This window comes from Ornithodoros turicata, chromosome 3, assembly GCF_037126465.1.
Source record: "Ornithodoros turicata isolate Travis chromosome 3, ASM3712646v1, whole genome shotgun sequence".
NCBI lineage: Eukaryota > Metazoa > Arthropoda > Arachnida > Ixodida > Argasidae > Ornithodoros > Ornithodoros turicata.
In genome coordinates this window covers 96,766,504-96,779,478 of record NC_088203.1, presented here as the reverse complement: position 1 = coordinate 96,779,478, position 12,975 = coordinate 96,766,504, and the positions used below count along the sequence as shown (strand labels likewise).

General features: G+C 46.2%; 1 protein-coding gene and 1 long non-coding RNA gene across 4 annotated transcripts in view; one reads left to right on the top strand and one right to left on the bottom strand.

The window, feature by feature from the left end:
* The window catches only part of LOC135388942 (unconventional myosin-Ie-like), a 216,272-nt gene extending 215,602 nt beyond the window's left edge, over positions 1–670 (top strand). Inside the window, exon 29 of the mRNA XM_064618826.1 lies at positions 261–670. Within this exon, the coding sequence (XP_064474896.1) occupies positions 261–337 (77 nt within the window). The 3' untranslated portion in view covers positions 338–670. The remainder of the gene's footprint in view (positions 1–260) is intronic.
* An 8,354-nt stretch (positions 671–9,024) lies between these two features.
* On the bottom strand, positions 9,025–10,135 carry LOC135387516 (uncharacterized). 3 transcript variants are annotated; one of them, XR_010421168.1, is made up of 4 exons: positions 10,049–10,135; positions 9,539–9,891; positions 9,213–9,448; positions 9,025–9,161 (listed from the first exon to the last, which is right to left on the bottom strand). It is a non-coding gene; the product is annotated as an uncharacterized LOC135387516 (long non-coding RNA). The 3 variants fall into 3 exon arrangements; XR_010421169.1 differs by having other exon boundaries at positions 9,025–9,132; XR_010421170.1 differs by having other exon boundaries at positions 9,025–9,132; positions 9,274–9,448.
* Between the last annotated feature and the right edge of the window lie 2,840 nt (positions 10,136–12,975).

Sequence of the window (12,975 nt, the reverse complement as noted above, 5' to 3'; positions counted from 1 at the left end):
AATAATAAGCTCCATAAAACACCCTCCAAATATGCCTGGAAATAAACTCTCAAAAAACCCGGAACACTGGTTAGATACCCTGGAATCCCAGATATTCAGCACTATTTGGTTCAGAACCAATTCAAGCTGAAATTTCGGAGCGTCTACATCCCCATAGTTCCCCGTGTCCCCTATATCCGAAGGCATCTACATGTCTTGTGTAGGTTAAGCCAGATCAGATAGCACTAGATGCTTATTCTTGTGTGTGTCTTTTTTTTTAGATGCATCAGGCTGGTGGCTAGGGAAGCTGCGTGGCAAAGAAGGACTTTTTCCTTCAAACTACGTGGAACGAGTTTAGAAGGATCCAGTGTTCCTTTGTGATCAAACTGCGCAACAAATGAGTTTCTTGATCTCTCTAAGTTTGTGCCTTAAGACTAACATTTTGTGATACTTTGTACATACATTTCTCTTCTTTCAGTGTTTTAAAAAGCAATGTTGCACTCAAAATGAACAAAAATTTAAAAAGAAACAACGGGCAATCATCAGGAGTCTTCTTCGTCAGAGAGAAGGCAACTGGTTTGTAGAGGCTGCTGCCCCCTAATGAAGCACAGTGCTAGGGCGCAACATTCCTTACCAGTGTGTCTTATCGCAACTTTTATTTGTGCTTAAAATAAATTATGTTTCCACAGCAGTGTCGTTGAGCCGTCTCATTTTCGTTAGCGTTAGTTAATGTTATCTAGTCGTGGCTTTTCACAGTCTACGGGGGAAACAGTACTTCTATCAGTGTGTGTGCCAGTCAGTGTCATAACCAAAGGGGGTTCAAACCCACTCCAATATCATACCTTTTATATTGCATTCTCCCCCGCGTAAGGTTCCAGTAGCACCCCTCCACGGATAGATGTGGGGAAATATAAAAGTTGTATCTTACACTTTGAACCATGCAAACTTTCACAGGATAGCACCCAGTGAACCTGTAGTTTTGGTGCGTGAACAAACCACGTAGCTTATGTTCGCTCAGCAGCAGAAGACTACAAATTGCAAGGATTTTAATGAAGATCCAGGGTCAACTGTGCACTCTTGGCTCATATGCACACCTGTAAAGTGATCAATTGCAAGTAACATAAGTTGCTGTAATTAATTACTTAGAGGATTGCTTTAATTAAATATTGTGCAATTGTAGCTGTAGCTTTATTATTAATGCGAACAATTTGTAAGTAGAGTTAGTTTTGGAATTTCTATGCATGCAATGATTCATCTTCATTTTGAATATTGAATCATTTTTGCGATATCTGGAGGCATACCAGCCCAACAGACGAGAACGGTCTGCTTTTGAACGCAAATAGATTTTGCAAGCTGCAAGCATGAGCAGCATTCCATCTATGTTTCACATATGAAGGGGCCCCTTTTCACAGTTATACTGTGGCATTTTTAAAGGAGCTAGGGAGTAACATGTAATATGGCTGAAATGCCTGTTTCTTTCATCAAGCAGTCTATCAGTAGCCACCACGGATAGCGTGCGTGTGCCGTGTGTCCCAGATATCGGGGTGCGGTGAGTCACGGAAGAAGCGCGCCGCGAAGGTGGCGTCGTGCGACCTTGGGTATCACAGGAAGTGTGGTGATGCAGGTGGCGGGAGTGGAAGGCACGAGGCGCCATGCCTGTCGCCAAGATAGCTCCTTCTTGAATTCAGTGACTTCCTTCTTTCTTCATTCATCCATCAAAAAAGATTGTAAGAATTCCTCTAAAGACTTGAACAGGGTTCGAGTTGCAATGCATTTGCGAGAGATAATTTTGAAATATACCCACATTAAACACACAGAAACGGCGTAAAATATCGTCAAAACAGCAGTACTGGCGTGTTCTCCTTGCTTTGCCAATGTCAATGACACATTTTGTAGAATTCCAGGACTATCTGTTGATTTGTATTGAGCCCGAATTCGCAAATATTTTAGTGTGCGACACTCTATGGAGATGGCAGCACATGTTCGAGATGCACCAAACTTTAATTTATTAAAAATCAGCGGCTCAACCTTGTCCTCTAAAAAACACGTCATTGACTAAAGAAAAGCCAAGGGAACACACCAGTACCAATCTTACGATGATAGTTTAGAGCGCTCACGTGTCTTGTGCGAACGAAAATCGCCCATAGATTTCTGAAGAAGTGATTACAGATAAAAGTCTGCCCATGCGCGTAGCGACGCAGCTGTCGCTGCATTTCAGCTGCGACTACCAAAGGTTGCACGGCTACTTGGAATTCTTTGCTGTGCGGTGTTTTCTCACTGCATCAAATTTACAAAAATGCCCGGAGCGAGCAGCTGTCGGCCCGATCTCCCCACGTGACGTCATCACACCTGCGCGCTAGCTTGCGTATACTCGTGTAGCAGCAAGTAAGCTGGGCCATTCCAGCCGAAACCAGCCGAAGACTCGACCCTCTTAGATTTCGCTGAAAAAAACTTGTGTGCGTTCCCTTAGGGGGGGGGGGGTTGTAGGATAAACTTCTTTTTCTTTTTTTTTTCCTGAAAATTTTATTTTATTGAGCATTGGGGGCGCCTCGAACTTCGCTCAAACATGAAGAAATGTTGTCCGTTCCGCGCGTCCTTCTGACATTTCTGCGCTTTCTCTGTCTGGTGTTAGAGAGGAATGGTCGATCTACCTTGCCGAATGGCATATGGAACGAGAACAAATCGGGTGACGTGGTGAGGGCTGAAGAACGGAGCGCGTTTTGGGCCAAGTTTACGATTAGTTTTCGGCAAGTTAGCATTCTTGCAGAAGCACGAGATTATACTTGTGCTCATAAACTACTGTGTGGAGATTGCGCAGGGTAGTGCCTCAGTTCGAAAGCCGCCGCTATTTCGAACAGAAAGTGTTCATCTTCCCGGAAGAACAGTCTCACCCAGACGAAGTTCGAAACATCGGCAGCTCTCGTCCTGAGGCACTTCCCTTCATACTTCCGTACCGGTTAGCTGGATTTTCTACCAGTCTATGTATGGAGATAGGTTCACGTAGAAATACGAAGCTGATCTGTATTCATTGCTTAACTAAGCAACCGATGTATTTGTGCTTTCGCGAGAAAAAGACTCATCAGCTCACTCGCATCTCGTCCGTAAGGTACCATTATCACTAGAGTTGTGCGAATATTCGAAATTTCCAATACGAATCGAGTATCTGATTCTATTCGAATGCTATTGGCAACCTATTTTCAGTAATCGAAATTTTCGAATATTTTCCGAATAATCCTGTAGCGAGGTTTCGCTGTCGCCATTTCGCAAGCGGGCTTCGCGTCATTGCATCCAACAGTTAGGTGAAGACCATTTCACGTTACCGCCATTACTTTTTTTTTTTCTTTTGTTGCACTGCTTCGTTTTGCAAGTCGGCTTCACATCATTACACTCGAGCGTTAGGTGAAGCCCGCTTTACATTATTCGGATTCGATTCGCAGTGTAAGGGAAATATTCGTAAACCATAACCGAAGCAGACGACGGAGCAGTGTCCCTCAAAGTTCCCATGCTGCTTTGCGCCGCGCGCTTAGTGGCGCGCGCATCTTTGTAAAATCGTCTATTGCCCTTGGGCTATGCGCCACCCATTCAAAGACGAAGAAGGAAGAGGAAGAACATCAAAACGAACCATGGAACTCCTACCGAAGCTCGCGTTGGGGACATCAATTTCGATCAGCGCAACTTGGGCGTGCTTCTTCGCTCCGCTTTTTCTAATAAGGGCTATGGTGTCCAAGAAAGGATCCAACTGGATATCTTCCGTCTTGGATGAAAACATCAGCATCACCGTCGGAATGGCATTGGCACACTGGATGATACGCATGACATGCTACACAAGTACCCTCAACGGCACAATCTCTGTTCAGCATCCCGTCGATAGCCTCATCACCATCATCGGCATCTTGGCCGCTTTGGTCGTAGACTGCTACCTCGTCATCGTCTTCCCCGGGGACACTGTAGCTTTCTTGGCGTCGCGTCGAAAAGGTCGCAAAGCGGCCGCCGTCAAGGAGATCGTTGAACGCTGTGTCCCCTGGAACCAGTCTTACAAATACTACGTACGGTCCGTTTCCGCTATCGCCTACTGCGAGTTGGTCATCGCAGCGAGTACCTTTGCGGTTCTGGATGGATTCGAATGCAGCGTTTTCTTGTTCGGCAACTACCGGCGCTACTGCTCAGCGTTGGTATCTCAAATGATGATGGCGTATGTCTTGGGGGTCTCTGGCTTGAGGACACGCTTCAGTGCGAGTGGTCTAGCCGCTGTGGGCGCTGTAGTGACATCTGCAATGCTTGTAGGTACGGTGATAGGTGCAGTGGTAGGTTATGGAAGTAATCGCCCTGCTGTCTATGCCAGCCTGGTAACCATATCGTCCATGTCGTCAGGCTGGTACATTTTAGTTATGTGCTTGCAGTTTCTTTCGTTGGAGCGAAGCCTAACTAATGTAAGACGCGTCGGTTGGGGTTTATGGGTGTATGTCGTGTGCTCCCTCCCTGTCTTCGACGTGTAAATTGTGTATTAACTTTACGCATTTCTGTATAGGAGAAATAATAATATAGATATGTGAATGGATAAGGCATTTCCGCAAGACAAATAAGTACGATATTATTTCTACTGCGTGTAAAAAACAGTTCTGGCATATACGGTAGACGTCTGAACGTCCGCCGATGCATGAAGTGCTCCAAAATCACGTCAAAAAATTGTCCGCTTCGAGATTTGTTTTTTCGCTCCGAAGATAACTCAAACACGCACATGCGCACGAGGTTTAACAGGCGTGATAAGCTGTTGGAAATGTTAAGAAGGCGGGGTTTTCGACATGGGATGGCATGGCGTGGTCACCAAGGCATTCCGAAGCGAAACCGGTGGGCCGTGATGGACCAGAGAAAACTCAACGTAAAATATGCAGTAAAAGAGTCGGGGACCATATAGATGGCATAGGGGGCAACATCCTGGTACAGTCCTCCAAATGTCGTACTGTACTTCTCCTGGACAAACGGAAGACGTTCATGGATGCAACTTTGACCGTCCCGCAAACGTCTTGGAGACTTACCGGGGACATCCATCTGTCTAGGTTTATGTCCCTGAGACGTGGTTGTCTGGGTATTTTTAACCTCAGTCAGGCACCCAACAGATATAAAATGCCTTTAAAAATGTGTCCCTTCCTCCACATCACGAAAAAAAAGAGAGAGAGGGAGAAAGAAAGAAAATGTTGCCAGATGATGCGCGCCATCTTCCTGAGGAGAAGAAGAAGATGCAGAGCAGGGAGGCTAAGTTCATTCACAGTAGAGATAACTTGATGCGTGAAGAAAAATAATCGGAACGTGTCTATTGGAGAGGCGTTGCGCGCGATGCTCCGACAGTCCAATAGACGCGTTCCGATTATTATTTCTTTAATATTGTTTTACACCCCCGTGAGGCCGACAACGGCGAGCTCTTTCACTAGCACCACCGCCACCACCACCACCAATTATTTTTCTCGAGGCATCAAGTTATCTCAACACTGACCGAACTTAGCCACCCTGTAACCCTGGTAGCACACTATGTTGCCGAAACGTTGCCCCAATGTTTTCTTCAAACGTTGCATAGACGTCGCTAATGTCCTCTTCAGGCCACGTTCTAGCAACGTTGCTAGAAAATGTTATACAACATTGCGGCAACATGACAACTGCAACATTCCACATAAGGGCAACGTTATGACAACATTTAGGTAATATTGGCAAGAGGTTGGCGGAGGTATTTGTGCGCTATTATTTTCTACTTCTTCTTACTTTTCTTTTTTCTTTTTTGCGTCGGATCAGAGATGCATACTGACTGCAAGCACTTGCACGCCACTGTTAGCCGACTTGAGCTCTGCAAATCTCCGCTTCACTTATACTGGAGTGGGGCTAGGGGAGACCGCATGGGTATCCCTGTAGGTATCCCGTTTGCATATAGAGATACTGTCATCAAGCAGTAGGCTCTATTTGCGAACAGGATGAGGCATATACTAAAATGCGAAGTGTTGGGGCATGCTCATTAAGTGTAGCAGTGCGTACAACGTTTGCAACGGTGATCAGGATGCGTTCTTGTAGTTAGCCCTTGCATCTGCAAGAGTCAAGTGCACTCAACAACATTTTTGACATCCCTCCCTGTCATGTACTGTGTTTTTAATTCAAGCTTTCGTTTCTAATGTAATTACCTACTGTTTGGAGCTGTAAAACCGGTAGGCCGTGATGGGCAAAGTACCTCAAAATTATACTTAAAGTAAAGTACCAAGTACCTGGTGTCATTAGTACTTCAAGTACAGTACAAAGTACCCAATTCCAAATGTACTTCAAGTAAAGTACAAAGTACTAGGCAAAGTACTTCAAGTACTCATCAAGTACATCACCAATTTAATTTGTATCCCTTTCCATATCACTGTTTAGTATCTGTGTCTTGCTCTTTTGGCAAAACTTTAGTGAGCATCCTTGACAAATGCTCTGAAACCATAAAGACCTAGGTTAAGTGCTAATCAGATGTTATAATTTGCAGTTACATGTAGAGAGACAATCAGTCAGCTGTGCTGTGATTATGCAAAATAGTATTACTACCCTGACTGATCCAAGATCAGCTGCCTAGTGTGGTGTTCCGGTACTAATCTTCGGGTATATGAAGCTAGACAATTTCAGGGGGGAAAAGTACAAGCCAACAGAGATTGTACAATTCTGAGCATTCCTTGCTGCTTTTCGAAATACAACATGTTTAAAAAAGAATATGAAGAAAATTAAAGAGGATGAAACACGATGTAAGACTTCATTTTTACGTTGGTCCACTATTGATAATGTTGCAGGAACGTTGCGAAATGTTGATAAACGTTGCCCCACATTGGACAACATTCGCAACATTGCTCCAACGTCGAGGCCACAATATGTGCTACTAGGGAAAATGCCCTGAAAGATTGGTGTACAGATTGGCGTGTAAAGATTTCTTCCTTCTGTTTGCCTATTGTAATATTCCACGCATTCCACACCGCGTGATCTCCGACGTCATCCGCTCGTGCTCTGCAATACTTACGTTCATGGGAACTTTCCTAAATTTCGTGTTCGGGACGGTAATCTTACCAACCGCTGTTTCGATATGCTTCTTCGCTCCTATTCTCCTAATTAAGATCATGATCTCGAGGAAAGGGTCCAAACGGGCATCTGCCATTCTGGATGCAATCATCAGCACAACCATTGGCATGGCAATCGCACACTGGCTGATGCGCATGGCATGCTTGACGAACACGTTCAACGACGCTATGAATCCCCCAGTTCCTATCGACAGCACTGTTACTGCTACCGGCGTCTTCGCCGCCTTGATCGTGGACTCTTGCCTGGCCATCGCCTTCCGCACATCACGTCGCGGCGGCCGCAAAGCTCCTGCCGTGCTCTTCGAACGCTGCGTTCCCTGGAACCATTCTTACAAATACTGCGCTAGACACGTATCCGCCATTGCCTACCTAGAGCTGATGTTCACAGCAAGCGCATTTGCGGCGGTAGATGGATTCAACTGTAGCGGTTTTGTGCTGGGCAAGTACAGCCGTTATGGTTCCACGCTGGTATCCGAGATGATGATCGCGTATCTCATGGGAGTATCTGGTCTGAGGACAGGCTTCAGTGATGCGGGGCTCGCCGCCTTAGGAGGTGTAGCAACGTCCGCAGTGTTCGTAGGTGTGGTGACCGGTGCTGTTGTGGGATATGGAAGAATGTGGCCCGCTGTCTTTGCGGGTTTGACTACCGCATCGTGCATGTCATCTGGCTCATTCCTCTTTGTTTTGTTCACGCAGTTTGTTTCGTTGGAACGCAGCTCAGCTAATGTGAAAAACATTGGTTGGGGTTTATGGCTGTACGCAATCTGTACGTACCCTTTCTTTGATATGTAAGAGTTAATTCGATGATAAGAGTAAATTTGATATGAAGAAATATACGCGCATACTTATACGTCTAGCTGTTGTTGGGCCGCTCGGTTCAGCTTCGGCGTTTCTAGGCAAAGACCAACGAAAGTTTTGGTACAGCTCGCATCAGAGTAAACTTGAATGCTATTCCGGCCCCTGGTGGTGCTTAGGAGAAATAACGGCGAAGGGTATTTTGGTCTGGGGGGTGACACTCGGCGTTTTCTACTAGGCGCTGCCACTGCCAGGGTGGCCCTTTTCCCAGGCTGGAGCGGTGTTCAAGTTAACCTTGACACGAGCTGTACCCGGCTATTTGTAGGCGGGAAAGCGCAGATATACTGTTTATTTCGTGGATGATATACGGATGGGTGCGAAGATAAGACCGGTGATATTCACTGACTTCCATTTGGTGATTTTGCAGGTGGAATGGGGAGACAATGGTAACATTTTGGCTTCGAAAGGACAAGATGATGCCATATGAGAGAATGCTCTAGTCTTTTTTTCAAGCCAAAAAGTGGAAGATGCCCATGTTCCCCCATTCCACCTGCAAAATAATAATCGTCACCGTAGGGAAGTCCGTCAATATGAGCTAGGTATCAGGACTTTCAGGTTTTATCACCGAATGGAAACTTTTACCTATTTTGCAGGTGGAAGGGAGTAGACAATGGAATATTCCACATTTTGGCTCGAAAAACGATTCTCACAAGTCTTCCCCAGTTCCAAAAGTGATTATTGCCAACTGTATGAGGAGGCAACGACTGCCCAAATCATGTACAAAAACAGTATCCTCGCTATGCAAACGAAGAGCAGGCACGCGCTACTTTGTCTCCCCTCCACGGTGATTACTAGAACGCTAAGAAGGTACTCATTTCGCAGGTAGCATGGAAGGAAGAACCTCCGAGAACACCAATAGATCAGTCGTATCGGTTTTAACGCTTTAGTGCTTAGGTTCCGCAGAAGGTAACGATTCTGTTTCCGGAAAGGAAACTGAAAGGGTTCTCGAAATTTGGCGTCCGGAAACACCAAGGTTAGTACACGGGTTGCGACGACAACTAATGATAAACATAACACGGCCTCCAAGCGAGTGTTCCGTAAGGTCCTTATGACGTGGACTCATTCTCGACCCGTTTAGCTGCAGCCCCAGAAAACACAAGCAACGCTCAGGTAAACCAACAGTTTATTTGCATACACCGCCGTTTCCTGTGGGAGACCACTGCTTCGTAACCTGTCCGCTGCCAGCCACCAGAGCTACGGCAGAACAAGCTTCAGGTTCCTTCGCAGTAGAAAAGGAAGACTGCATGTCTAAATAGGGCCCATCAGCGATAACACCCTGCTATTAACACTCCCTCCCACCTTTTCAAATGTCTGGCAAGTGTAAGGTGTCACACCGCGGTGCGGACAGCACCCTACGTACATTTCGGTCACTGGCTGGAAAGCGTCGGGATCGTCACGTTCAGGGGCAGTGGGTGTCAGAACGGTGGAGGTGCTGCAGAGCTATTGCGACAGCGTACGGAGGAAGCCATCTGCTGTGGTAGGTTCTGTGCCGCATGTTTGTCCACGGTACTGTCCAGGGGTCTGGAATTCCATGACTTGCAAGAGAAGAAACAGCGGGAAGCAGTAAATAAACAAAAACTCAAACGAAAAGGATAATGGCACTTCCGAAAACCGCTATCTACCACCTGCTAATGTCCCCTGGATGAGCCGGCCCCCAAACGTCTGGCAAGTGAAAGATGTCACCGGAAGGAGAGTTAGCCAAGAGCTCCGAACGGTAATCTAGCCGGACGACCTCGTGGGTGACTGACGGCCATTTCAGGCAAGCATCGTTGTCGACAAGGAAGTCTTCTGACCTGGTCGCTATGGCTAGAAAGCGTCACTACCATCATGTTCAGGCCCAGCAGGCGTCCGAGGACTCTGGAGGTGCTGGGGAGCGGTTGCGATAGTAGCATACAGGAGTGCCACCGGCTCAGGTTAGTCCATGGCATTGTTGAGAGTTGGAATTCCTCCTGGGCGGAATAACCAGCAAGAAAAGGAACTGCGGGAAATAGCAAATAACGAAAAAGCAAAGAAAACAAAAATGAAACACTAGCGAAAACTTAACTAGCTAGTCATTTCCCCTGGAAAAGCCAGCCCCGGAGAACACAAGCAACATTCAAGTTAACCAGCAACAATCAGCATAATTATTCGCTTACGTCGCCGTTCCTTGCAGTAGACCAGTGCCGTAATCCGCCGCTCGCTCAGCTACTGCTCACAACAGCCTTCAGGATGGCTCTCCTTTCTGCGTTGGTAGCACTCATGGTAGCACTGCTGGTTATATAAGCTTCAGGTTCCCTCGCAGTAAAGAGGGAAACAGCACGTGCGAGACCACTATCGGCGATAACGCATTGCTATCGCCACGCGTGTTATCTAGCAACAGATAATTCTAAAATATATTTTGGTTTTCCAAAATAAATGCGCGTGCCATTTTGCCCGCATCCCAAGCAGCACAATGTACTGAAAGTCGAGTGTGATAGGGGTGGACGGTACGTGCCTTATCAATGTTATTTAGTTTCACGAGTCTGTTCAAGGCCTCCCACCTACCCGTACACCCCTATTGCACTCGACTTTTAGTACATTGTGCTGCTCGGGATGGCTCTCTTCGCGGTACCACCCAGTCCTTCGTGAGGATGAAACGTCAAATTTCGAAGCTATGCAAACCATGCATAGCTTTTTTTTATGTATAGAATAGCATAGTATTTTTATTTTCATTTTGTTTCATGTAACGTATACAACAACAAAGAAATGGCTACCGGACACGGGGGGAAAGGCTACATTATATGTAGCCCGACGTGCTGCACTCCTGCTCCCCAGCCAACACAGCAGTGGTTAAGAGAGAGCGAGATTATGTACATTTCGTGATATCATAATATGAGAACTATATACAAACACTAACGGACGAATACGCGCATCATAACACTTGGCACAAAAACTCAATTAGGGTCACCTTTCACCGGTAAAGAGGAGGGACCTGATATGACGAGTGCTTAATGCTAGGACATTATGTGACTGATACGTATTTAATAATGGTAGCAAGGTGTTTGGCAGTTTCAGTTTATTATACGAGAAAAAGTTTCTTTCAGCACACTCGTATAGTAAAGATGGTGGTTGTGCTGTCAATCTTTTGTTACCGTTCGCCTTACTGGCTGCTACTACTACTGCTTCTACAGTTATCCCAAGGTGGTTATCCTTCATGGGCTAACTAAAAGACTAGAAGTAGCAAATAAAATATGAGGAACAGGTGCTGTAAGGGCGCCATACCATAAATGCGTTTAAGTTCATTTGTCCTTACACTATTCGTCTTCCTCCGTTCTACTTTTGTCTCTGTAAAACACTGGATCTACTAGTAACCCATTGGCCTACCGGTGTGATTCTAAGGACGCCGGTAAGTTTGTGGCCAGACTGCTTAGAGGCATGGTTCTCTGCGATTTGGTGCACTTGTAGACCTACGGCGCTGTGTGTGAGTTCAGCGTAATGTCTAAAGCCGTGTTTTATTCTGGCATGTAGCCGCATAACAGCAGTTATCGTGTGTATGTACCTAGGCTAGTTGCAGGCAGGCGTATTCCCTTATAAGGCGATGCATCTATCGCTGTTACTTCTTCGCACGTGGGCTGCGAAAAGTCCTGAGTTTTTTTACTACGATTTTCTTCTTTTATTTTCTTTTCTTTTTTTTTTTTTTTCACATTAGGTGAAACGCCTAGTTTTCTCTTTGGATGTGCCAGAAACAGAACATAAAACGTGTGGTGCCCAACGTTGCAAAAAAAAATATATATTAGAGATAAAAAGCGGAAGCACCGTAAAATATGCAGTGAAAGCGTCAGGGACAATATAGGTGGTGTAGGGGGCAACATCCTAGTACAGTCCCCCAAATGTCGTACAGTACACCTCCTGGACAAACAGAGGACGTTCATGGATGAACTTTGACCGTCCCGCAGACGTCTACGGTACGTTTTGGGGACTTATACCGATGTCTCCAGGACATCCATATGTCCAGGTTTATGTCCCAAAGACATATATTTGTCTGGGTGTTTTTAACCTCGTTCACGCAGCCAACAGAGGTAAAGTGCGACTAAAAATACGTGTCCCTTCCTCCATATTACAAAAAAGAGAGAAAAAGAATGAGAAAAGAGTGTCGCAAAGTTGTAGAGCAGGGAGGCTAAGTCATACAGAGTAGGGATAACTCGATGCGTCCAGAAAAATAATCGGAACGTGTCTATTGGACAGGCGTTGAGCGCGGTGCTCCCACAGTCCAATAGACGCGTTCCGATTATTATTATTTATTCTTTTATTATTATTTTTTACGCCTCTGTGATGCCGACAACGGCGAGCTCTTTCACTAGCACCACCACCACTGCCACCAATTATTTTTCTCGAGGCATCAAGTTATCTCAACACTGACCGAACTCGGCCTCCTTGTAAAATGCCCTGAAAGATTGGTGTGTAAAGATTGCTTTCCTTCCGCATTTCGTATTGTTTGCCTTTTGTAATGTTCCACACATTCCACACCGCGTGATCTTCGACGTCATCCGCTCGTGCTCTGCAACACCTGCGTTCATGGGAACTTTCCTAAATTTCGTGTTCGGGACGGCAATCTTACCCGCTGCTGTTTCGATATGCTTCTTCGCTCCTCTTCTCCTAATTAAAATCATGATCTCGAGGAAAGGGTCCAAACGGGCATCTGCCATTCTGGACGGAATCATCAGCACAACCATTGGCATGGCAATCGCACACTGGCTGATGCGCATGGCGTGCTTGACCAACACGTTCAACGACGCTATGAATCCCCCAGTTCCTATCGACAGCACTGTTACTGCCACCGGCGTCTTCGCCGCCTTGATCGTGGACTATTGCCTGGCCATCGCCTTCCGCACATCACGTCGCGGAGGCCGCAAAGCACCTGCCGTGCTCTTCGAACGTTGCGTTCCTTGGAACCATTCTTACAAATACTGCGCTAGACACGTATCCGCCATTGCCTACCTAGAGCTGATGTTCACAGCAAGCGCATTTGCGGCGGTAGATGGATTCAACTGTAGCGGTTTTGTGCTGGGCAAGTACAGCCGTTATGGTTCCACGCTGGTATCCG